We start from the raw sequence: 25,881 nt of genomic DNA on the forward strand, positions 1-25,881 counted from the left end.
GAATCTGTGGGTGCAGCCAGAGAACATTGGGAGGGTGTTAAATGAATATTTCACATCTGCACCCAAGCTAATGAGGAGGTAGATCTGGAACTCTGGGAGAAAGACTGTGATGTTATTGAGCAAGTTGGCATCGGGCGGGACAAGGTATTGGAGATGTTGACAGGCTTCAAAGTGGCCAAATCTCCAGGTCCGGGTGAATTGTGTCCCAGGATGCTGTGGGAGGCAAGGGAGGAGATTGCAGAGACCATGATCCAAATTTTTCATTCCTCTCTGGAATTAATTCCTCACTGGGGAGGGGCCAGAGAACTGTGAATGTGGTCCCACTATTTAAGAAAGGCTGTGGGGATAAGCCAGGGAACTGTGAATGTGGTCCCACTATTTAAGAAAGGCTGTAGGGATAAGCTAGGGAACTGTGAATGTGGTCCCACTATTTAAGAAAGGCTGTGGGGATAAGCCAGGGAACTGTGAATGTGGTCCCACTATTTAAGAAAGGCTGTGGGGATAAGCCAGGGAACTGTGAATGTGGTCCCACTATTTAAGAAAGGTTGTGGGGATAAGCCAGGGAACTGTGAAGGTGGTCCCACTATTTAAGAAAGGTTGTAGGGATAAGCCAGGGAACTGTGAATGTGGCCCCACTATTTAAGAAAGGCTGTAGGGATAAGCCAGGGAACTGTGAATGTGGTGCCACTATTTAAGAAAGGCTGTGGGGATAAGCCAGGGAACTGTGAATGTGGCCCCACTATTTAAGAAAGGTTGTAGGGATAAGCCAGGGAACTGTGAATGTGGTCCCACTATTTAAGAAAGGTTGTGGGGATAAGCCAGGGAACTGTGAATGTGGTCCCACTATTTAAGAAAGGCTGTGGGGATAAGCCAGGGAACTGTGAATGTGGTCCCACTATTTAAGAAAGGCTGTAGGGATAAGCCAGGGAACTGTGAATGTGGTCCCACTATTTAAGAAAGGCTGTGGGGATAAGCCAGGGAACTGTGAATGTGGTCCCACTATTTAAGAAAGGTTGTGGGGATAAGCCAGGGAACTGTGAATGTGGTCCCACTATTTAAGAAAGGCTGTGGGGATAAGCCAGGGAACTGTGAATGTGGTCCCACTATTTAAGAAAGGCTGTGGGGATAAGCCAGGGAACTGTGAATGTGGTCCCACTATTTAAGAAAGGTTGTGGGGATAAGCCAGGGAACTGTGAATGTGGTCCCACTATTTAAGAAAGGCTGTGGGGATAAGCCAGTGAACTGTGAATGTGGTCCCACTATTTAAGAAAGGCTGTAGGGATAAGCCAGGGAACTGTGAATGTGGTCCCACTATTTAAGAAAGGCTGTGGGGATAAGCCAGGGAACTGTGAATGTGGTCCCACTATTTAAGAAAGGTTGTGGGGATAAGCCAGGGAACTGTGAATGTGGTCCCACTATTTAAGAAAGGCTGTGGGGATAAGCCAGGGAACTGTGAATGTGGTCCCACTATTTAAGAAAGGCTGTAGGGATAAGCCAGGGAACTGTGAATGTGGTCCCACTATTTAAGAAAGGCTGTGGGGATAAGCCAGGGAACTGTGAATGTGGTCCCACTATTTAAGAAAGGTTGTGGGGATAAGCCAGGGAACTGTGAATGTGGTCCCACTATTTAAGAAAGGCTGTGGGGATAAGCCAGGGAACTGTGAATGTGGTCCCACTATTTAAGAAAGGCTGTAGGGATAAGCCAGGGAACTGTGAATGTGGTCCCACTATTTAAGAAAGGCTGTGGGGATAAGCCAGGGAACTGCAGACCAGTAAGTCTCACATCAATAGTGGGAAACTAATGGAGAAAATTCAGAAGGAGAGAATCTCTCTCCACTTGGCAAGGCAAGGTTTGATCAGGAATAGTCAGTGTGGCTATGTCACAGGAGGTCATGCCTAACAAATTTGATTGAATGTTTTGAGCATGTGACCAGGTGTGTAGATGCGGGTAGTGCAGTTGATGCAGTTTACATGGATTTCAGCAAAACATTTGACAAGGCCCCACATGGGAGACTTATAAAGAAGGCAAATGCACATGGGATACAGGGAACTTGATAAGGTGGATTCAAAGCTGGCTGAGCTGTAGGAGACGGAGGGTGATGACAGACAGCTGCTTTAGTGACTGGAAGTCATTGTACAGTGGCATACCACAGGAATCAGTCCTGGGCCCCCTACTATTTGTCCTTTACATGACGTAGATGGCTATGTGGGGGGGGGGGGGGGGGGGGGGGGGGGGTAGGGTCAGTAAGTTTGTGGATGACACAAAGATTGGCCGGGTGGGTAACAGTGAGGTTGAGTGTCTTGGTCTACAGGAAGAAACAGACATGATGGTAAATGGGCAGATAAGCGGCAGATAGAATTTAACCCTGAAAAGTGTGAGGTGATACACTTCGGGAGAAATTTGACGAGGAAATATTCAATGAATGGCACCACACTGGGAAATCCTGAGGAACAAAGGGACCTCAGCGTGTTTGTCCCTAGATCTCCAAAGGCAGAAGGGCAGGTTAATGGGGTGGTGAAAAAGGCAGATGGGACACTCGCCTTTATCAGTCGGGGCACAGATTACAAAAGCAGGGAGGTCATGTTGGAGTTGTGGAGAACATTGGTGAGGCCACAGCGGGAGCACTGTGTGCAGTTCTGGTCGCCACATTATAGGAAGGAGGTGATTGCGCTGGAGGGGGTGCAGAGGAGATTCACCAGGATGTTGCTGGGGTGGAACATTTCTGTTATGAAGAGGTTGGATAGGCTTGGGTTGTTTTCACTGAAGCAGAGAAGACTGAGGGGTGACCTGATCGAGGTGGACAAGATTCTGAGGGGCATGGACAGGGTGGATAGGGAACAGCTGTTCCCCTCAGTTGAAGGGTCAGTTACGAGGGGGACACAAGTTCAAGGTGAGGTGTGGAAGGTTTAGGGGGGATTTGAGGAAAATGTTTACCCAGAGGGTGGTGACGGTCTGGAACGCACGGCCTGGGAGGGTGGTGAGGGTCTGGAACGCGCTGCCTGGGAGGGTGGTGAGGATCTGGAACGCACGACCTGGGAGGGTGGTGAGGGTCGGAACGCACTGCCTGGGAGGGTGGTGAGGGTCTGGAACGCACGGCCTGGGAGGGGGGTGAGGGTCTGGAACGCACTGCCTGGGAGGGTGGTGAGGGTCTGGAACGCACGGCCTGGGTGGGGGGTGAGGGTCTGGAACGCACTGCCTGGGAGGGTGGTGAGGGTCTGGAACGCACTGCCTGGGAGGGTGGTGAGGGTCTGGAACGCACGGCCTGGGAGGGTGGTGAGGGTCTGGAACGCACTGCCTGGGAGGGTGGTGAGGGTCTGGAACGCACTGCCTGGGAGGGTGGTGAGGGTCTGGAACGCACTGCCTGGGAGGGTGGTGAGGGCCTGGAACGCACTGCCTGGGAGGGTGGTGAGGGTCTGGAACGCACGGCCTGGGAGGGTGGTGAGGGTCTGGAACGCACTGCCTGGGAGGGTGGTGAGGGTCTGGAACGCACGGCCTGGGAGGGTGGTGAGGGTCTGGAACGCACTGCCTGGGAGGGTGGTGAGGGTCTGGAACGCACTGCCTGGGAGGGTGGTGAGGGTCTGGAACGCACGGCCTGGGAGGGTGGTGAGGGTCTGGAACGCACTGCCTGGGAGGGTGGTGAGGGTCTGGAACGCACGGCCTGGGAGGGTGGTGAGGGTCTGGAACGCACGGCCTGGGAGGGTGGTGAGGGTCTGGAACGCACTGCCTGGGAGGGTGGTGAGGGTCTGGAACGCACGGCCTGGGAGGGTGGTAGAGGCGGGTTGCTTCACATCCTTTAAAATGTATCTGGATGAGCATTTGGCACATCTTAACTTTCAAGGCTATGGGCCAAGTGCTGGCAAATTGGATTAGGTAGGCAGGTCAGGTGTTTTTATGTGTCTGTGCAGACTCGATGGGCCGATTGACCTCTTCTGTTCTGTATTATTCAGTCATTCTGTGATATCATTTGTTGTGTGGGGTTACTGGGTTATGGGGATAGGGTGGAGCTGTTGACCTTGGGTCGGGTGCTCGTTCAAAGAGCCGGTGCAGACTCGATGGGCCGAATGGCCTCCTTCTGTACTGTAAATTCTATGATAATTTATGAATCATTTGGGAGATTATAGCTATCTATCCTCTTCACTGTCCACCACTCGGCCAATCTTTGTGTCGCCTGCAAATTTCCCAATCCTGCTCCCTACATTCACGTCCAAATCGTTAATATACAACACAAACAGTCAGGGTCCCAACACCGAGCCCTGTGGGACACCGCTTCAAACAACTTTCCATTTACATAGACAGCCATCGACCCTTTGTTTCCTGTTACTGAGCCAACTTTTTATCCAGTTTGCCACATTGCCCTGTATCTCATGTGCTTTCACTTTCTTGACCAATCTGCCATGTGGGACTTTGTCAAATGCCTTGCTAAAATCCATGTACACCACATCCACTGCACTACCTTCATCACCCTGTCTTTTCACTTCCTCAAAGGATTTGATCGAATTTGTGAGACAAGACCTTCTTTTACCAAATCCATGCTGACTATCCCTGTGACAGTTAACCCTATCTCTCAGCATTGATTCTAATCTGACCACCACTGATGTAAGAATAAATGGCTGATAATTGTTTTGCATTTCCTTCGATCCATTTTTAAACAATGGAACCACGTTTGCATTTCTACAGTCCTCCGGTACCTCTTCTGTATTGAGTGAGGATTGGAAAATCCTGCTCCGAGCATCTGCAATGTCCTCCCTGACCTACTTCAGTAGCCTCGGAAACAATCCGTCTGCCCCTGGTGTCTTATCAACTTTCAAGGATTTCAATCCTTCGAGTACTTCCTCTCTCTCTATGATTATTCCATCCGGTATCTCAGTGTTCCTCCTGGACGACTATATCTGCATCATCCATTTCCTTTGTAAACACGGAGACAAAATATGCTGCTGACATGTCTTCATTCTTCCTTAATCGTGGTTTCCCACCCACTGTGGTCGCCAGGGCTCTGACCCATCTCTCATTCTTCAAACATATTAATGGTAAAAGATTAGTGAAGGATAGAGTGGGGCCTACAAGGGACAGAGTAAACTGCGCACTGAAGTGGAGGGTATGGCAGTGATATTAAATGAATAATAATAATTATTATTATCGCTTATTGCCACAAGTAGGCTTCAATGAAGTTACTGTAGAAAGCCCCTAATCGCCACATTCCGGCGCCTGTTTGGTGAGGCCGGGACAGAAATTGAACCCACGCTGCTGGCCTTGTTCTGCATTACAGGCCAGCTGTTTAGCCCACTGTGCTAGACCAGCCCCTTTGTTTCTGTCTTTACCAAATTAGAAGATGGTAACAATGGCCCAGTTGAAAATGTGGGCATTGAGCAACTGAGCAGTATAGTGATAGATAAAGTAAAGGTGCTAAAAAGGCTGGCAGCACTCCAGGCAGAGAAGTCACCAAGCCTGGATGGGATGCATCCTAGATTGCCGAGAGAGGTAAGGGAGCATATTGCGGAGCCGTTGACAGAAATTTTCCAGGCCTCTCTGAACACAGGATTAGTTCCGGGGGATTGGAGAATTGCAAATGTAACTCTGTTGTTTAAGAAAGGGGCAACGGATAACCCAGGAAAGTACAGACCTGTCAGCTTGACGTCAATAGGGGCTGGTTCAGCACAGTGAGCTAAACAGCTGGCTTGTAAGACAGAACAAGGCCAGCAGCGCGGGTTCAATTCCCGTATCGGCCTCCCCGAACAGGTGCAGGAATGTGGCGACGAGGGGATTTTCACATTAACTTCATTGAAGCCTACTTAGAACATAGAACATAGAAAAATACAGCACAGAACAGGCCCCCGCGGCCCACAATGTTGTGCCGAACCTTTGTCCTAGATTAATCATAGAATTTGTGACAATAAATTATGATTATTCTTATTAGCGGGGAACTGATGGAGGCCATAATACGGGATGAGATAAATATACATTTAGAGAAAAATAAGTAAATGCTAGACAGTCAATATGTTTTTGTCAAGGGCAGGTCATGTCTGACAAATTTAATTAAGTTATATGATGAGGTGACACAGGCAGTGGATGAAGGTAGCGCCGTGCTGGTTGTATATTTGGACTTTCAGAAAGCATTTGATACAGTGCCACATGGCAGGTTGGTTAACAAATTAAAAATGTTTGGGATTTGGATTTGTTTATTGTCACGTGTACCGAGGTACAGTGAAAAGTATTTTTCTACGAGCAGCTCAAACAGATCATTAAATAAGTCATGTGAGAGTACCTTTACGAAATGGGTGTTTTTTAATGGAATAACTGTAGTGGGTGTACCTTTAAGAAATGGGTGTTTATTACTGCAGTGATGTCAGAGAGTGGGTTAAGCTGGGCTGTCTGTCTGCTTTACTTTCATTTTTGAGCAGGCTGCTATAGAGGGAGGTTTTAGTTTTGTTTTCAGAGAGAAGAGCTGCATTGAAAGCCAGCAATGTGTATGGTTCTCTCTACAAGCTAAAGAGTGTTCATTTGGGTGATTTCAAAGGGATATTAGAGAATTTAAACCTGATCTCTGTGTTAAAAGGGTCTTTTGTCTTCTGGATGTTGTTTGGGAAGTTATTAAGGATTACTTGGTGTTGTATTCTTTGGAGGTTGTATTTGAATTGATGGTTGCTAAGATGTTCACTGTATGTTTTAAAAAGGTTAACTTGAGTTCATAGAATAAACATTGTTTTGCTTTAAAAAAAACTTCTCCATTTCTGCTGTCCCACACCTGTAGAGTGGGCCGTGTGCTCCCCATACCACAATCTAGTAAAAGTTGTGGGTCAGGTGAACTCCATGATACACTTTGGGGTTCCCTAAACCCTGGCCCGTAAGAAGTACAGGAAAAGAAAAGGAAATAAAAGAAAATACATAATAGGGTAACACAAGGTTCACAATGTAAATATATAGACACGGCATCGGGTGAAGCATACAGGGGTGTAGTATTAATCAGGTCAGTCCATAAGAGGGGTTGTTTAGGAGTCTGGTAACAGCAGGCAAGAAGCTGTTTTTGAATCTGTTTGTGTGTGTTCTCAGACTTTTGTATCTCCTGCTGGATGGAAGAAGGTTCCTTGGTAGCATGGATTAGAAGTTGGCTAAAAGACAGGAAACAGGGAGTAGGTATCGATGGCACTTCTCAGACTGGAGATTCTCTTAAGGACATGCAGGTTCAGTCGGCAGTTAAGAAGGCAAATACAATGTGAGCATTCATGTCGAGAGGGCGAGAATACAAGAGCGGGATGTACTTCTGAGGCTATATAAGGCTCTGGTCAGACCCCATTTAGAGTATTGTGAGCGGATTTGGGCCCCGTATCTAAGGAAGGATGTGCTGGCCTTGGAAAGGCTCCAGAGGAGGTTCACAAGAATGATCCCTGGAATGAAGAGCTTGTCGTATGAGGAATGGTTGAGGACTCTGGGTCTGTACTCGTTGGAGTTTAGAAGGCTGTGGGGGGGGATATTATTGAAACTTACAGGACACTGCAAGGCCTGGATAGAGTGGACGTGGAGGGGATGGTTCCACTTGTAGAAAAACTAGAACCAGAGGACACCATCTCAGACTAAAGGGACGATCCTTTAAAACAGAGATGAGGAGGAATTTCTTCAGCCAGAGGGTGGTGAATCTGTGGAACACTTTGCCGCAGAAGGCTGTGGAGGCCAAATAACTGAGTGTCTTTAAGACAGAGATAGATAGGTTCTTGATTAATAAGGGGATCAGGAGTTATTTGGAGAAGGCAGGAGAATGGGGATGAGAAAAATATCAGCCATGATTGAATGGCGGAGCAGACACGATGAGACGAGTGGCCTAATTCTGCTCATATATCTTATGGTCACCCCACCGGCATCTCCACATTATGAGGAATTTGCACATCCTGGAATCTGGAGGAAAAGTCTCCACTGGTTGGAGTCATACGTAACATAAAGGAAGATGGTTGTGGTGGATCGGGGTGAGTCCTCTCAGCTCCAGGATATCACTGCAGACGTTCTTTAGATCGTCTCCTAAGCCCAACCATTTTCAATTGCTTCATCAATGACCTTCCTGGGTCAGAAGTGGGGATGTTTTCTGATGGCTGCATAATGTTCAGCATCATTCACAACGCCTCAGATACTGATGTAATGCATGTGCAAATGCAGCAAGACCTGGGCAATATCTAGGCCTGGGCTGACAAGTAGAAAGTAACATTTGAGCCACACAAGTGCTAGGCCATGACTATCTCCAACAAGAAACATTATAACCATCACCCCTTGATATTCATAGAACATAGAATTTACAGTGCAGAAGGAGGCCATTCGGCCCATCGAGTCAGCACCGCCTGTAATTGAAAATATGGAAAGATATGTCATTTGAAATATGGAAGTCTGGCAATACCTGATCGAAGAGTGCATGAGAGAATGTAGGAAAACCCACGAAGGGTTAACAGCAGCTGCAGGAGAGGGCTGTGAAATGCAGGTAGCCTTGGTCAAACAGGCTCAGCAAACAAAACAAGCAGGTCTTTCAAGACACAATCAGTGAATTTTAGTATACAGCTAAAAGCAATGTTTCCTCCTTTTGAAGTTAGGTAAGCAGATGGAAAAGAATGGATAAAGTTTTCAGCTGAATTAGGTGACAAATGTTTAAATGTGAGGCAAATCTTTTAACTCACCACATATTGAATCTTTAGTATAAAGCTAAAAGCAATATTTCACAACTTCATTGAAGTTAAGTAAGCAGCTGGAAAAGAATGGATGAGGTTTTCAGTTGAATTAGGTGACAAAGATGTGAAGTTCTGCTGACATCAGGTAAATTAAAGAAAGTTGGAGACAACGTGTCTACGGGAACACACGTTAGACCCAAATCAAAGTCAAAATTATGAGCTGGGGACACAATTTGATAATAAAACTATAGAAATGACAGGAATCAAAAGTCACACCACTTTGAAATCAAAGCATTTTTGAACATCACAAAGGATACAATGTAATCAGAGATCTATGGGATGAGGTCATATCAAAATGAATACTTAGTCGTGTTAGAAAAATTCAGATTAAAGGTACCTTTTACAAACAGAAGTAAAATAAAAGTTACTTTACAATAAAGTCATAAAAACTTAATAACTGTTGGAAAGATATATAAACCCTGAGAAAGGGGACGGTAGGCAGAGAAGGAACAAGAGAAGCAAGCAGAGTCAGCGTAGAGTCAGCTCAGAGTCAGCTCTCATAGCTCGGTCATGGGAAAGGGACAGAGCAAAGCAGCCGAGCTCAAACAGCTAATACATCTAAGGAAAACCAGAATTTAAAGAAGAGAGAGAGAGACAGCTCTCACAGCTCGGTACATGGGAAAGATAGAGCACAGCAACCGAGCAGAACAGCGAATACATCTGAGGAAGACCAGAAGCTAAAGAAGAGTGATTGTCAAGGTGGACCTGAAGGTCTCTTCAACCAACCAGGAGAATTCAGAATCAAGATCTTTTTACTTTTCTGTAAAGACAGTTATTGCATCTTTTAAAAGAAAAAATATAATAATAAAATAACTTAAAAGTTTTAACCTGAAACAGTGGTTATTACAAAGCCTACTTTACTTACTTAGCAACGCAGGACACAGGATATCGATGCTACTAAGTGATAAGTAGGTAAAATTATTCTGTGAAGGTATGGGTTATACCGGGGGATAACTTGAAAACATAGTTTGACCTGAATAGCACCCACCTAAGCCTGCATAGGAGTCGAGGAGTGAGAATCCCTGTTCACCATTTAGACAATCGACCCTTTTTGGTATAGGGGGACTTCTAAGAATGGTGGTGAGTTTTTAACTTCACGACCCACTTAAGCACTCATTTCCGCCCTATCCCCGTAACCTAATAACCCCCCCTAACCTTTTTGGTCAATAAGGGCAATTTAGCATGGCCAATCCACCTAACCTGCACTTCTTTGGACTCTGGGAGGAAACTGGAGCACCCGGAGGAAACCCACGTAGACACGGGGAGAACGTGCAGACTCCGCACAGACAGTGACCCAGCGGGGAATCGAACCTGGGATTCTAGCGCTGTGAAGCCACAGTGCTATCCACTTGTGCGACCGTGCTGCCCATTCAATGGCATTCACATTGCTGAATATACCACTATCAACACCCTGGGAGTCAGCATTAATGAGAAACTTAACTGGCGCAGACACATAAATACTTGGCTACAGGAGCAGGTCAGAGGCTAGGATCCTGCGCTAAGGAACTCACCTTCTGCCTCCCAAAGCCTGCCCACCATCGAAAAGGCACATGTCAGGAGTGTGATGGAATACTCTCCACTTGCCTGGATGAGTGCAGCTCCAACAACACTCAAGAGGCTCGACGCCATCCAGGACAAAGCAGCCCGCTAGATTAGCACCCCAACCATGAACATTCATTCTTTCTACGCATACTAGCAGCAGTGTCTATCATCTTCAAGATGCCTGCAGGGACTCACCAAAGCTCCTCAGACAGCAACTTCCAAATTCATGACCTCCACATGTAGACACCACCTCAACGCACTGGAGAGATACCATCAATACTGTCTAAGACAGATTCTCCACATCAGCTGGGAGGACAGGCATACTAACATCAGTGTCCTTGAAGGAGACAAGAGCACCAGCTTCGAGGCCATGATCATCCAAATTCAACTCTGCTGGCCGGCCATGTGCTAAGGATTTCAGAGTCTCAACTGCCAAAGCAAATCTTCTTTGCCCAGCTCAACGAAAGCTCCCTAACAAGAGGAGGACAAAGGAAGCACTTCACAGACACGCTGAAGGCTTACCTCAAGAAATTCAACATCAACATCAAAGCCTGGAAGACCCTTACTCAGAAGAGGCCTACCTGGAAGAACATCCTGATTGAAGGGACACAATTCTTTGAGGACTCTCGACGGCAAGAGGAGGCCCAGGAAAGGAGCTTGAGAAAGGAATGTCAATGATCTTGAGTCCAAGGACTGATTCCACCTCCTGGAAACACATGCTAAGTGTGTAGTCGAAGATGTGGCTCCAGGATAGGGCTTATCAGAACCCATGAGCAGTAACACAGTGTTTCTTAGGTGGACAATCACACTCGTTCACGAGTGATCGCCGAACACAATCCATATCATCCATAATAGTGCAGCTCCAACTGTCAGATACAATTGGTCAGGAAACCTGGATGTGATAATCTCATTCCCTGGACAACCCACTTCTTGAACTTTCAAGTTCCTGACTTGCCGCTGTTCTCCTCGATTGAATAGGTCCAAATGTTAAAATTCAATTCAATGATACTAAATCACAGAAAGTAATTGCAGATAACTTGTGTCATAACAAATGATCTTACAGTCTATAATGTTCAACAATAAATCTAATATTGTCATTTCAAGCAAAGGTGGTTGCTTGAAGACATTACAAAGTCTTAAAAACGAAGACTTCTCCATTACAGAATCTTTGGGTCAGTGCCTCTTGCATATTGTCCTGTCTTTTCAAAGCCTACCTCAGGTTTTCCACAGTCACACTCTTCACCTGGATCCACATAAGAATTTCCACATTTCTGACCACGAACCAGCAAACTGGGATCAGGCAGGTTATAAAGGCACATCCCGACACCACGGGCTAGACTGCGTTGCAAGGCTTCTCTGCTGCAGCTACTGAAAACCTGGGCTGGTTGAAGCCTGAAAGCATAAATGATTCAATCAAAATGGAGGGTCAAAAAACAATGACGATAAAGAGTTTCAAATTCCACACACAGCTTCATCTCAAGAACATTGTTTCTGAACAGGGAAATTAAACATAAAACCTTGAATGCAGCCAAACTGTATGGCTCTACCTAATTACTTTGTGTGCTGATATGCCATTGGGCTATATCATTGTTGGATGGTGTGCAACCTCCAACCACCAGGTGGCGGTACAGACACACAATGCAGTCTCCAGACCAAGGTCCTGTGACCTGTTACTCGGATATGAAGGGAGACACATCTGGCCATCTGCAGAAGATTGAGAGGGTAATAGGACGGACATGTGAATGGTCAGTGGTGGGTGCAAGTTCCAGAGGAGGAGTTAGCAGACTCCATGATAACATGCTCTGTATCTGATTGCTATCTTACCACACAAGACTCAAAAAAGATTCTGATTTAGACAAGTCAAAGTGTTTGGTGGATTCGTTCATGAGGTACAAAGGACCAAGCACAACGTGGTACCACGAGTGCTGAAGATTTAAAGATAGCGATGGCAGTGACAACGATAGACATTCGGCTTGAAGATCAGTCTGGTGAACTCCAACCTGAGGCGACCCAACGCGTAAGAAAATGCTGAAGCTCGAGATGGACGGACTGAGGGCGCCAACCAGCTTCAAAGAACAAAGAACAAAGAAATATACAGCACAGGAGCAGGCCTGCGGCCCTCCAAGCACGTGCCGACCATGCTGCCCGACTAAACTACACTCTTCTAAACTTCCTGGGTCCATATCCCTCTATTCCCATCCTATTCATGTATTTGTCAAGATGCCCCTTAAATGTCCCTATCGTCCCTGCTTCCACCACCTCCTCCGGTAGCGACTTTCAGGCACCCACTACCCCCTGTGTAAAAAACTTGCCTCGTACATCTACTCTAAACCTTGCCCCTCTCACCTTAAACCTATGCCCCCTAGTAATTGACCCCTCTACCCTGGGAAAAAGCCTCTGACTATCCACTCTGTCTATGCCCCTCATAATTTTGTATACCTCTATCAGGTCGCCCCTCAGCCTCCGTCGTTCCAGTGAGAACAAACCGAGTTTATTCAACCGCTCCTCATAGCTAATGCCCTCCATACCAGGCAACATTCTGGTAAATCTCTTCTGCACCCTCTCTAAAGCCTCCACATCCTTCTGGTAGTGTGGCGACCAGAATTGAACACTATACTCCAAGTGTGGCCTAACTAAGGTTCTATACAGCTGCATCATGACTTGCCAAATCTTATACTCAATGCCCCGGCCAATGAAGGCAAGCATGCCGTATGCCTTCTGAACTACCTTCTCCACCTGTGTTGCCCCTTTCAATGACCTGTGGACCTGTCCACCTAGATCTCTTTGTCTTTCAATACTCTTGAGGGTTCTACCATTCACTGTATATTCCATACCTGCATTAGACCTTCCAAAATGCATTACCTCACATTTGTCCGGATTAAACTCCATCTGCCATCTCTCCGCCCAAGTCTCCAAACAATCTAAATCCTGCTGTATCCTCTGACAGTCCTCATCGCTATCCGCAATTCCACCAACCTTTGTGTCGTCTGCAAACTTACTAATCTGAGCAGTTACATTTTCCTCCAAATCATTTATATATACTACAAACAGCAAAGGTCCCAGCACTGATCCCTGCGGAACACCACTGGTCACAGCCCTCCAATTAGAAAAGCATCCTTCCATTGCTACTCTCTGCCTTCTATGACCTAGTCAGTTCTGTATCCACCTTGCCAGCTCACCCCTGATCCCGTGTGACTTCACCTTTTGCACTAGTCTACCATGAGGGACCTTGTCAAAGGCCTTACTGAAGTCCATATAGACAACATCCACTGCCCTACCTGCATCAATCATCTTAGTGACCTCGTCGAAAAACTCTATCAAGTTAGTGAGACACGACCGCCCCTTCACAAAACCATGCTGCCTCTCACTAATACATCCATTTGCTTCCAAATGGGAGTAGATCCTGTCTCGAAGAATTCTCTCCAGTAATTTCCCTACCACTGAAGAAAGGCTCACAGGCCTGTCGTTCCCTGGATTATCCTTGCTACCCTTCTTAAACAGAGGAACAACATTGGCTATTCTCCAGTCCTCCGGGACATCACCTGAAGACAGTGAGGATCCAAAGATTTCTGTCAAGGCCTCAGCAATTTCCTCTCCAGCCTCCTTCAGTATTCTGGGTAGATCCCATCAGGCCCTGGGGACTTATCTACCTTAATATTTTTTAAGACGCCCAACACCTCGTCTTTTTGGATCTCAATGTGACCCAGGCTATCTTCACACCCTTCTCCAGACTCAACATCTACTAATTCCTTCTCTTTGGTGAATAGAACATAGAACATAGAACGATACAGCGCAGTACAGGCCCTTCGACCCACGATGTCCCTTTGTTCAAAAAGGGGAGCAGAGACAACCCCGGCAACTATAGACCGGTGAGCCTCACGTCTGTAGTGGGTAAAGTCTTGGAGGGGATTATAAGGGACAAGATTTATAATCATCTAGATAGGAATGATATGATCAGGGATAGTCAGCATGGCTTTGTGAAGGGTAGGTCATGCCTCACAAACCTTATTGAGTTCTTTGAGAAGGTGACTGAACAGGTAGACGAGGGTAGAGCAGTTGATGTGGTGTATATGGATTTCAGCAAAGCGTTTGATAAGGTTCCCCACGGTAGGCTATTGCAAAAAATACGGAGGCTGGGGATTAAGGGTGATTTAGAGATGTGGATCAGAAATTGGCTAGCTGAAAGAAGACAGAGGGTGGTGGTTGATGGGAAATGTTCAGAATGGAGTACAGTCACAAGTGGAGTACCACAAGGATCTGTTCTGGGGCCGTTGCTGTTTGTCATTTTTATCAATGACCTAGAGGAAGGCACAGAAGGGTGGGTGAGTAAATTTGCAGATGATACTAAAGTCGGTGGTGTTGTCGATAGTGTGGAAGGATGTAGCAGGTTACAGAGGGATATAGATAAGCTGCAGAGCTGGGCTGAGAGGTGGCAAATGGAGTTTAATGTAGAGAAGTGTGAGGTGATTCACTTTGGAAGGAATAACAGGAATGCGGAATATTTGGCTAATGGTAAAGTTCTTGAAAGTGTGGCTGGGCAGAGGGATCTAGGTGTCCATGTACATAGATCCCTGAAAGTTGCCACCCAGGTTGATAGGGTTGTGAAGAAGGCCTATGGAGTGTTGGCCTTTATTGGTAGAGGGATTGAGTTCCGGAGTCGGGAGGTCATGTTGCAGCTGTACAGAACTCTGGTCCGGCCGCATTTGGAGTATTGCGTACAGTTCTGGTCACCGCATTATAGGAAGGACGTGGAGGCTTTGGAGCGGGTGCAGAGGAGATTTACCAGGATGTTGCCTGGTATGGAGGGAAAATCTTATGAGGAAAGGCTGACGGACTTGAGGTTGTTTTCGTTGGAAAGAAGAAGGTTAAGAGGAGACTTAATAGAGGCATACAAAATGATCAGGGGGTTGGATAGGGTGGACAGTGAGAGCCTTCTCCCACGGATGGATATGGCTGGCACGAGGGGACATAACTTTAAACTGAGGGGTAATAGATATAGGACAGAGGTCAGAGGTAGGTTCTTTACGCAAAGAGTAGTGAGGCCGTGGAATGCCCTACCTGCTACAGTAGTGAACTCGCCAACATTGAGGGCATTTAAAAGTTTATTGGATAAACATATGGATGATAATGGCATAGTGTAGGTTAGATCGCTTTTGTTTCGGTGCAACATCGTGGGCTGAAGGGCCTGTACTGCGCTGTATTGTTCTATGTTCTATGTTCTATGTTGCATCGAAACAAAAGCCATCTAACCTACACTATGCCATTATCATCCATATGTTTATCCAATAAACTTTTAAATGCCCTCAATGTTGGCGAGTTCACTACTGTATCAGTGAGGGCATTCCACGGCCTCACTACTCTTTGCGTAAAGAACCTACCTCTGACCTCTGTCCTATATCTATTGCCCCTCAGTTTAAAGCTATGTCCCCTCGTGCCAGCCATTTCCATCCGCGGGAGAAGGCTCTCACTGTTCACCCTATCCAACCCCCTGATCATTTTGTATGCCTCTATTAAGTCTCCTCTTAACCTTCTTCTCTCCAACGAAAACAACCTCAAGTCCATCAGCCTTTCCTCATGAGATTTTCCCTCCAAACTAGGCAACAACCTGGTAAATCTCCTCTGCACCCGCTCCAAAGCCTCCACGTCCTTCCTATAATGTGGCGACCAGAACTGTACGCAATACTCCAAATGCGGCCGTACCAGAGTTCTGTACAGCTGCAACATGACTTCCTGACTCCGGAACTCAATCCCTCTACCAATAAAGGCCAACACCCCATAGGCCTTCTTCACAACCCTATCAACCTGGGTGGCAACTTTCAGGGATCTATGTACATGGACACCTAGATCCCTCTGCTCATCCACACTTCCAAGAACTTTACCATTAGCCAAATATTCCGCATTCCTGTTATTCCTTCCAAAGTGAATCACCTCACATTTCTCTACATTAAACTCCATTTGCCACCTCTCAGCCCAGCTCTGCAGCTTATCTATATCCCTCTGTAACCTGCTACATCCTTCCACACTATCGACAACACCACTGACTTTAGTATCGTCTGCAAATTTACTCACCCATCCTTCTGCGCCTTCCTCTAGGTCATTGATAAAAATGACAAACAGCAATGGCCCCAGAACAGATCCTTGTGGTACTCCACTTGTAACTGAACTCCATTCTGAACATTTCCCATCAACCACCAGCCTCTTTCTTCTTTCAGCTAGCCAATTTCTGATCCACATCTCTAAATCACCCTCAATCCCCAGCCTCCGTATTTTCTGCAATAGCCTACCGTGGGGAACCTTATCAAACGCTTTGCTGAAATCCATATACACCACATCAACTGCTCTACCCTCGTCTACCTGTTCAGTCACCTTCTCAAAGAACTCGATAAGGTTTGTGAGGCATGACCTACCCTTCACAAAGCAATGCTGACTATCCCTGATCATATTATTCCTATCTAGATGATTATAAATCTTGTCTCTTATAATCCCCTCCAAGACTTTACCCACTATAGACGTGAGGCTCACCGGTCTACAGTTGCCGGGGTTGTCTCTGCTCCCCCTTTTGAACAAAGGGACCACATTTGCTATCCTCCAGTCCTCTGGCACTATTCCTGTAACCAATGATGACATAAAAATCAAAGCCAAAGGTCCAGCAATCTCTTCCCTGGTCTCCCAGAGAATCCTAGGATAAATCCCATCAGGACCCGGGGACTTATCTATTTTCAGTTTGTCCCGAATTGCCAACACCTCTTCCCTATGTACCTCAATGCCATCTATTCTATTAGCCTGGGTCTCAGCATTCTCCTCCACAACATTATCTTTTTCCTGAGTGAATACTGACGAAAAATATTCATTTAGTATTTTGCCTATCTCTTCAGACTCCACACACAACTTCCCATTCCTGTCCTTGACTGGTCCTACTCTTTCCCTAGTCATTCGCTTATTCCTGACATACCTATAGAAAGCTTTTGGGTTTTCCTTGATCCTACCTGCCAAATACTTCTCATGTCCCCTCCTTGCTCGTCTTAGCTCTCTCTTTAGATCCTTCCTCGCTACCTTGTAACTATCCATCGCCCCAACTGAAACTTCACACCTCACCTTCACATAGGCCTACTTCTTCCTCTTAACAAAAGATTCCACTTCTTTGGTAAACCACGGTTCCCTCGCTCGACGCCTTCCTCCCTGCCTGACCGGTACATACTTATCAAGAACACGCAGTAGCTGATCCTTGAACAAGCTCCACTTATCCAGTGTGCCCAACACTTGCAGCCTACTTCTCCACCTTATCCCCCCCAAGTCAGGTCTAATGGCATCATAATTGCCCTTCCCCCAGCTATAACTCTTGCCCTGCGGTGTATACTTATCCCTTTCCATCATTAACGTAAACGTCACCGAATTGTGGTCACTGTCCCCAAAGTGCTCTCCTACCTCCAAATCCAACACCTGGCCTGGTTCATTACCCAAAACCAAATCCAACGTGGTCTCGCCTCTTGTTGGCCTGTCAACATATTGTGTCAGGAAACCCTCCTGCACAAACTGTACAAAAACCGACCCATCTAATGTACTCGAACTATATCTTTTCCAGTCAATATTTGGAAAGTTAAAGTCAAATACTGATGCACAGTATTCATTTAGTACCTCACCCATTTCCTCTGGCTCCACACATAGATTCCCTTGCCTATCCTTCAGTGGGCCAACACTTTCCCTGGCTACCCTCTTGCTTTTTATGTGCGTGTAAAAAGCCTTGGGATTTTCCTTAAACCTATTTGCCAATGACTTTTCGTGACCCCTTCTAGCCCTCATGACTCCTTGCTTAAGTACATTCCTACTTTCCTTATATTCCACACAGGCTTCGTCTGTTCCCAGCCTTCTAGCCCTGACAAATGCCTCCTTTTTCTTTTTAACGAGGCCTACACTATCTCTTGTTATCCAAGGTTCCCGAAAATTGCCGTATTTATCCTTCTTCCTCACAGGAATATTCCGGTCCATAATTCCTTTCAACTGACACTTGAAAGCCTCCCACATGTCAGATGTTGATTTGCCCTCAAACATCTGCCCCCAATCTAGGTTCTTCAGTTCCCACCTAATATTGTTATATTAGCCTTCCCCCAATTTAGCACATTCACCCTAGGAAAACTCTTATCCTTGTCCACCAGTACTTTAAAACTTACTGAATTGTGGTCACTGGTACCGAAATGCTCCCCTACTGAAACATCTACCACCTGGCAGGGCTCATTCCGCAATACCAGGTCCAGTACTTCCCCCTCCCTAGTTGGACTGTCTACATATTGTTTTAAGAAGCCCTCCTGGATGCTCCTTACAAACTCCGCCCCGTCTAAGCCCCTGGCACTAAGTGAGTCCCAGTCAATATTGGGGAAGTTGAAGTCTCCCATCACCACAACCCTGTTGTTTTTACTCTTTTCCAAAATCTGTCTACCTATCTGCTCCTCTATCTCCCGCTGGCTGTTGGGAGGCCTGTAGTATACCCCCAACATTGTGACTGCACCCTTCTTATTCCTGATCTCTACCCATATAGCCTCACTGCCCTCTGAGGTGTCCTCTCGCAGTACAGCTGTGATATTCTCCCGAACAAGTAGCGCAACTCCACCTCCCCTTTTACATCCCCCTCTATCCCGCCTGAAATATCTAAATCCTGGAACGTTTAGCTGCCAATCCTGCCCTTCCCTCAACCAGGTCTCTGTAATGGCAACAACATCATAGTTCCAAGTACTAATCCAAGCTCTAAGTTCATCTGCTTTACCCGTAATACTTCTTGCATTAAAACATATGCACTTCAGGCCACCAGACCCGCTGTGTTCAGAAACTTCTCCCTGTCTGCTCTGCCTCAGAGCCACACTGCCCCTATTCCCTAGTTCTCCCTCAATGCTCTCACCTTCTGACCTGTTGCTCCCGTGCCCACCCCCCTGCCATACTAGTTTAAACCCTTCCGTGTGACACTAGCAAACCTCGCGGCCAGGATATTTATGCCTCTCCGGTTTAGATGCAACCCGTCCTTCTTATACAGGTCACACCTGCACCGGAAGAGCTCCCAGTGGTCCAGATAATGGAAACCCTCCCTCCTACACCAGCTGTTTAGCCACGTGTTTAGCTGCTCTATCTTCCTATTTCTAGCCTCACTGGCACGTGGCACAGGGAGTAATCCCGAGATTACAACCCTCGAGGTCCTGTCTTTTAACTTTCCGCCTAGGTCCCTGAACTCGTGCTGCAGGACCTCATGCCCCTTCCTGCCTATGTCGTTAGTACCAATATGTACAACGACCTCTGCCTGTTTGCCCTCCCCCTTCAGGATGCCCTCTACCCGTTCAGAGACATCCTGGACCCTGGCACCAGGGAGGCAACATACCATCCTGGAGTCTCTTTCACGTCCACAGAAGCGCCTATCTGTGCCCCTGACTATAGAGTCCCCTATTACTATTACTCTTCTGCGCTTTGACCCTCCCTTCTGAACATCAGAGCCAGCCGTGGTGCCACTGCTCTGGCTGCTGCTGTTTTCCCCTGATAGGCTATCCCCCGACAGTATCCAAAGGGGTATATCTGTTCGAGAGGGGGACAACCACAGGGGATTCCTGCACTGACTGCCTGCCCTTTCTGGTGGTCACCCATTTCTCTGCCTGCACCTTGGGTGTGACCACATTTACATAACTGCAACCTATGACGCTTTCCGCCACCTGCATGCTCCTAAGTGCATCCAATTGCTGCTCCAACCGAACCATGCGGTCTGTGAGGAGCTCCAGTTGGGTGCACTTTCTGCAGATGAAGCCATCCGGGACGCTGGAAGCCTCCCGGACCTGCCACATCTCACAGTCAGAGCACAGCACCCCTCTAACTGACATTGCGTCAATTAATTAAAATTAAAATTAAAATTTGTCTTTTTTTTTTAAATATTTTTTTAAAATTTCAAAGTTACTGTCAACTATCTGTTTCCTTGCACTAGATTTCTAATAGAAATGCGATAGCTAACTATAGTACTCTCCGATCTCTGGCTTAGATATCCCTCTAAATTATAATCATGTTTAATTAGTTACCAAATACTAGCCACAGCTTTTCTGTGATGTCACTTCAGTTTCCCCCCGACACACACAATTTGAAAAAAGGTATAAAAGTAAAAATAAGTAAAAATCACTTACTTACCTTCTTACCTTCTGAGTGTCTTAGATGTTCTCAGGTTCTCTCGCTGACAGAGACTGCTCCTCCACCTCCGAACCTTGACCTGCACAATGCTAATAATATAATAATATAATATGGCACTTACCTCACACAATGGGTCTTATTATTAGGTTAGAGGAGGAGGGCGGGTGGGAGACACTACACGTGTAGTGTCTCGGGTTTCCTCTCCACCAGAATTTATTGGTTGGGGGGGGGGGGGGGGGGGGGGACTTCCCAGAGGTCCGCGGGTTGAACTTCCGGTTCCCGCCTTATATAAAAACAAATAAAACAGAAAAGAACAGACACGGGACCAGGTAAGGGTTTTTAAATTCACTACTCACCTCCCAGAAGGCCCCTGCGCACTGCTGCCGCCGAAATCCAAAGGGCTGCTCCTGTAAAGGTAAGAGTTTTTAAATTCACTACTCACCTCCCAGAAGGCCCCTGCACACCGCTGCCGCCGAAATCCAAAGGGCTGCTCCTGTAAAGGTAAGTGGTTTTAAAGTCGCTACTCACCTCCCAGAAGGCCCCTGCGCACCGCTGCCGCCGAAATCCGTTGTCCTTCCAAAATGGACAACCTCACACTTTTCAGGGTTAAACTCCACCTGCCACTTCTCAGCCCAGCTCTGCATCCTATCTATGTCTCTTTGCAGCCGACAACAGCCCTCCTCACTATCCACAACTCCACCAATCTTCGATCGTCTGCAAATTTACTGACACACCCTTCAACTCCCTCATCCAAGTCATTAATGAAAATCACAAACAGCAGAGGACCCAGAACTGATCCCTGCGGTACGCCACTGGTAACTGGGATCCAGGCTGAATATTCACCATCTACCACCACTCTCTGACTTCTATCGGTTAGCCAGTTCGTTATCCAACTATATCCAAATTTCCCACTATCCCATGCCTCCTTATTTTCTGCAGAAGTCTACCATGGGGAACCTTATCAAATGCCTTACTAAAATCCATGTACACTACATCCACTGCTTTACCTTCATCCACATGCTTGGTCACCACCTCAAAGAATTCAATAAGACTTGTAAGGCAAGACCTACCCCTCACAAATCCGTGCTGATTATCCCTAATCAAGCAGTGTCTTTCCAGATGCTCAGAAATCCTATCCTTCAGTACCCTTTCCATGACTTTGCCTACCACCGAAGTAAGACTAACTGGCCTGTAATTCCCAGGGTTATCCCTAGTCCCTTTTTTGAACAGGGGCACGCCATTTGCCACTCTCCAATCCCCTGGTACCACTCCTGTTGACAGTGAGGACGAAAAGATCATTGCCAACGGCTCTGCAATTTCATCTCTTGCTTCCCATAGAATCCTTGGATATATCCCGTCAGGCCCGGGGGACTTGTCTATCCTCAAGTTTTTCAAAATGCCCAACACATCTTCCTTCCTAACAAGTATTCCCTCGAGCTTACCAATCTGTTTCACACTGTCCTCTCCAACAATATGGCTCCTCTCATTTGTAAATACAGAAGAAAAGTACTCGTTCAAGACCTCTCCTATCTCTTCAGACTCCATACACAATCTCCCGCTACTGTCCTTGATCGGACCTACCCTTGCTCTTGTCATTCTCATATTTCTCACATCTTACCTTAATGCCTGAATCTTCGCTCTCGAGGTAGAGAGCATATTTGGGCTCAGTACAAAGTTCCCAAATCAAACCCAGGAGAGAACACCCCTGATGTTCCAAATTTCATTCTGGTGTTTGGGTGTTAATGGGAGTCTGGCACACTGCACCCTTGAAGCAGTGAAGAGGCAGACACATGATGTTAATCTTTATTGTCACAAGTAGGCTTACATTAACACTGCAATGAAGTTACTGTGAAAAGCCCCTTGTCGCCACATTCTGGCGCTTGTTCGGGTACACGGAGGGAGAATTCAGAATGTCCAATTCACCTAATAGCACGTCTTTCGGGACTTGTGGGAGGAAACCGGAGCACCCGGAGGAAATCCACGCAGACACGGGGAGAACGTGCAGACTCCACACAGACAGTGACCCAAGCTGGGAATCGAACCTGGGACCCTGGAGCTGTGAAGCAACAGTGCTAACCACTGTGCTACCGTGCCGCCCATGCCCAATTCGACGAAACCAAAGTACAGGGGTTGGAGCACTCCAAGAACAATGAAAAGAACAATACCCAATGAAGTGTTCTTCAACTTCTTCGGCCCCACTGAGGTTCCACAGGGTGGAATTTTAAGTCAGCTTTGGCGGCCAAACAAAAGGCTTGTAATAAAAAACAAAGAGTGGGGATTAATGGGTGTTTCTCTGGTTGCCAATCATAAACTAGTGGTGTCCCTCAGGGATCAGTGTTGGGCCCACAACTGTTCACAATTTACATGAAATGAAATGAAAATCGCTTATTGTCACAAGTAGGCTTCAAATGAAGTTACTGTGAAAAGCCCCTAGTCGCCACATTCCGGCGCCTGTTCGGGGAGGCCTGTTCGGGGAGGCTGTTACGGGAATCGAACCGTGCTGCTGGCCTGCCTTGTGTCCAAGTTTGGCAATGTGTTCAAGTTTGGAAACGACACTTGAACAACAAAGAACAAAGAAATGTACAGCACAGGAACAGGCCCTTAGGCCCTCCAAGCCCGTGCCGACCATGCTGCACGACTAAACTACAATCGTCTACACTTCCTGGGTCCATATCCCTTTATTCCCATCCTATTCATGTATTTGTCAAGGTGCCCCTTAAATGTCACTATCGTCCCTGCCCCCACCACCTCCTCCGGTAGCGAGTTCCAGGCACCCACTACCCTCTGCGTAAAAAACTTGCCTCGTACATCTACTCTAAACCTTGCCCCTCTCACCTTAAACCTGCCCCCTAGTAATTGACCCGTCTACCCCGGGGAAAAGCCTCTGACTATCCACTCTGTCTATGCCCCTCATAATTTTGTAGACCTCTTATCAGGTCGCCCCTCAACCTCCTTCGTTCCAGTGAGAACAAACCGAGTTTATTCAACCGCTCCTCATAGCTAATGCCCTCCATACCAGGCAACATTCTGGTAAATCTTTTCTGCACCCTCTCTAAAGCCTCCACATCCTTCTGGTAGTGTGGCGACCAGGATTGAACACTATACTCTGACTACCTTCTCCACCTGTGTTGCCCCTTTCAGTGACCTGTGGACCTGTACTCCTAGATCTCTTTGACTTTCAATACTCTTGAGGGTTCTACCATTCACTGTATATTCCATACCTGCATTAGACCTTCCAAAATGCATTACCTCACATTTGTCCGGATTAAACTCCATCTGCCATCTCTCCGCCCAAGTCTCCAAACAATCTAAATCCTGTTGTATCCTCCAATTAGAAAAGCATCCTTCCATTGCTACTCTCTGCCTTCTATGACCTAGCCAGTTCTGTATCCACCTTGCCAGCTCACCCCTGATCCCGTGTGACTTCACCTTTTGTACTAGTCTACCATGAGGGACCTTGTCAAAGGCCTTACTGAAGTCCATATAGACAACATCCATTGCCCTACCTGCATCAATCATCTTAGTGACCTCCTCGAAAAACTCTATCAAGTTAGTGAGACACGACCTCCCCTTCACAAAACCATGCTGCCTCTCACTAATACGTCCATTTGCTTCCAAATGGGAGTAGATCCTGTCTCGAAGATTTCTCTCCAGTAATTTCCCTACCACTGAAGTAAGGCTCACGGGCCTGTAGTTCCCTGGATTATCCTTGCTACCCTTCTTAAACAGAGGAACAACATTGGCTATTCTCCAGTCCTCCGGGACATCACCTGAAGACAGTGAGGATCCAAAGATTTCTGTCAAGGCCTCAGCAATTTCCTCTCCAGCCTCCTTCAGTATTCTGGGGTAGATCCCATCAGGCCCTGGGGACTTATCTACCTTAATATTTTTTAAGACACCCAACACCTCGTCTTTTTGGATCTCAATGTGAGTGGTAATATGAGTGGTAAGCTTTGCGCACGGTGAAGGTGAGACATCCTGAGTGAGTGAGGTTGAAACTTGGTCATTTGGAGCAGTGAGGTAATTCGGTGAAGAGTGGGAAGAGGTGCTTTTTCCCTTTTTGTTTTCTTGCTTCGAGCCTGTAACTGTTCATCTGCAGGGAGAGACCTAGAGAGCATGCCGGGAAATTAAGTGATACAAATACATTTTCAAATTGTGGGGGAAAATCTGAAGTGGAATCACAGTAAAGCTGTGACCTGATTGGCTGGCAGGAAATCTGTGAAATTTGAAAAAAAAACATTTAAAACTTATCAATAGACTAGGCAGAGGAGTAACTAAACCTGAAGGTAGAGATTAGAATTTAGCATTTAATTTTACACTAAAAATCTCACATCAATAATTCAAGTGTTTATCTTAAATTAATTAATTAGTGCTTAAATGTTACTCAGTGGGGTGCAGTGCTCCAACTGTGAGATGTGACAGATCTGTGACACTTCCAGCGTTGCGGTTGACTACATCTGCAGCAAGTGTAACCAATGGCAGCTCCTCACAGACCGTGTGGTTTGGTTAGAGCAGCAGTTGGGTGCACTTAGGAGCATGCAGGTGGCGGAAAGCATCATAGATAGGAGTTATAGAGACGTGATCACACCCAAGGTGCAGGCAGACCGAGGGGTGACCGTGAGAAAGAGCAGGCCGTCAGTGCAGAAATCCCCTGTGGCTGTCCCCCTCTCTAACAGGTATACCGTTTTGGATACTGTTGGGGGTATAGCCTATTAGGGGGAAACAACAGCAACCAGAACAGGGGCACCACAACTGGCTCTGTTGCTCAGCAGGGGAGGGCAAATTGCAGGAGAGCGATAGTTATAGGGGACTCTATAGTAAGGGGCACAGATAGGTGCTTCTGTGGATGGGAAAGAGACTCCAGGAAGGTGTGTTGCCTCTCTGGTGCCAGGGTCAAGGATGCCTCTGAACGAGAACAGGCCATCCTGAAAGGGGAGGGTGAACAGCCAGCGGTCGTAGTACAGATAGGTACTAATGACATAGGCAGAATGAGTAGTGAGGTCCTGCAGAAGGAGTTCAGAGAGTTAGGCAGTAAGCTAAAAAGCAGGACCTCTAGGGTTGCAATCTCAGGATTACTCCCTGTGCCATGTGCCAGTGAGGCTAGAAATAGAAGGATAGCGCAGCTAAACACATGGCTAAACCGGTAGTGTAGGAGGGAGGGTTTCAGATTTTTGGACCATTGAGACCTCTTTGAGGCTGGTTTAGCTCACTGGGCTAAATCACTTGCTTTGAAAGCAGACCAAGGCAGACAGGCAGCACAGTTCAATTCCCGTACCAGCCTCCCCGAACAGGTGTCGGAATGTGGCGACTAGGGGCTTTTCACAGTAACTTCATTGAAGCCTACTCGTGACAATAAGCGATTTTCATTTCATTTCATTCTGGGCAGGTGGGACCTGTACAAAAAGGACAGGTTGCATCTAAACTGGAGGGGCACTGATATCGCGGTTGGGAGGTTTGCTAGATTCACTCGGGAGGATATAAACAAGT

At 46.8% G+C, this 25,881-nt stretch overlaps 1 protein-coding gene across 1 annotated transcript in view; it reads right to left on the reverse strand.

Annotated features, from left to right (window-relative positions):
• The window catches only part of LOC140409441 (disintegrin and metalloproteinase domain-containing protein 12-like), a 587,674-nt gene that overhangs the window by 363,574 nt on the left and 198,219 nt on the right, over positions 1 to 25,881 (reverse strand). The window contains exon 12 of the mRNA XM_072497874.1: positions 11,460 to 11,637. Within this exon, the coding sequence (XP_072353975.1) occupies positions 11,460 to 11,637 (178 nt within the window). The remainder of the gene's footprint in view (positions 1 to 11,459; positions 11,638 to 25,881) is intronic.

This window comes from Scyliorhinus torazame, chromosome 3 (genome assembly GCF_047496885.1).
Source record: "Scyliorhinus torazame isolate Kashiwa2021f chromosome 3, sScyTor2.1, whole genome shotgun sequence".
Taxonomy (NCBI): domain Eukaryota; kingdom Metazoa; phylum Chordata; class Chondrichthyes; order Carcharhiniformes; family Scyliorhinidae; genus Scyliorhinus; species Scyliorhinus torazame.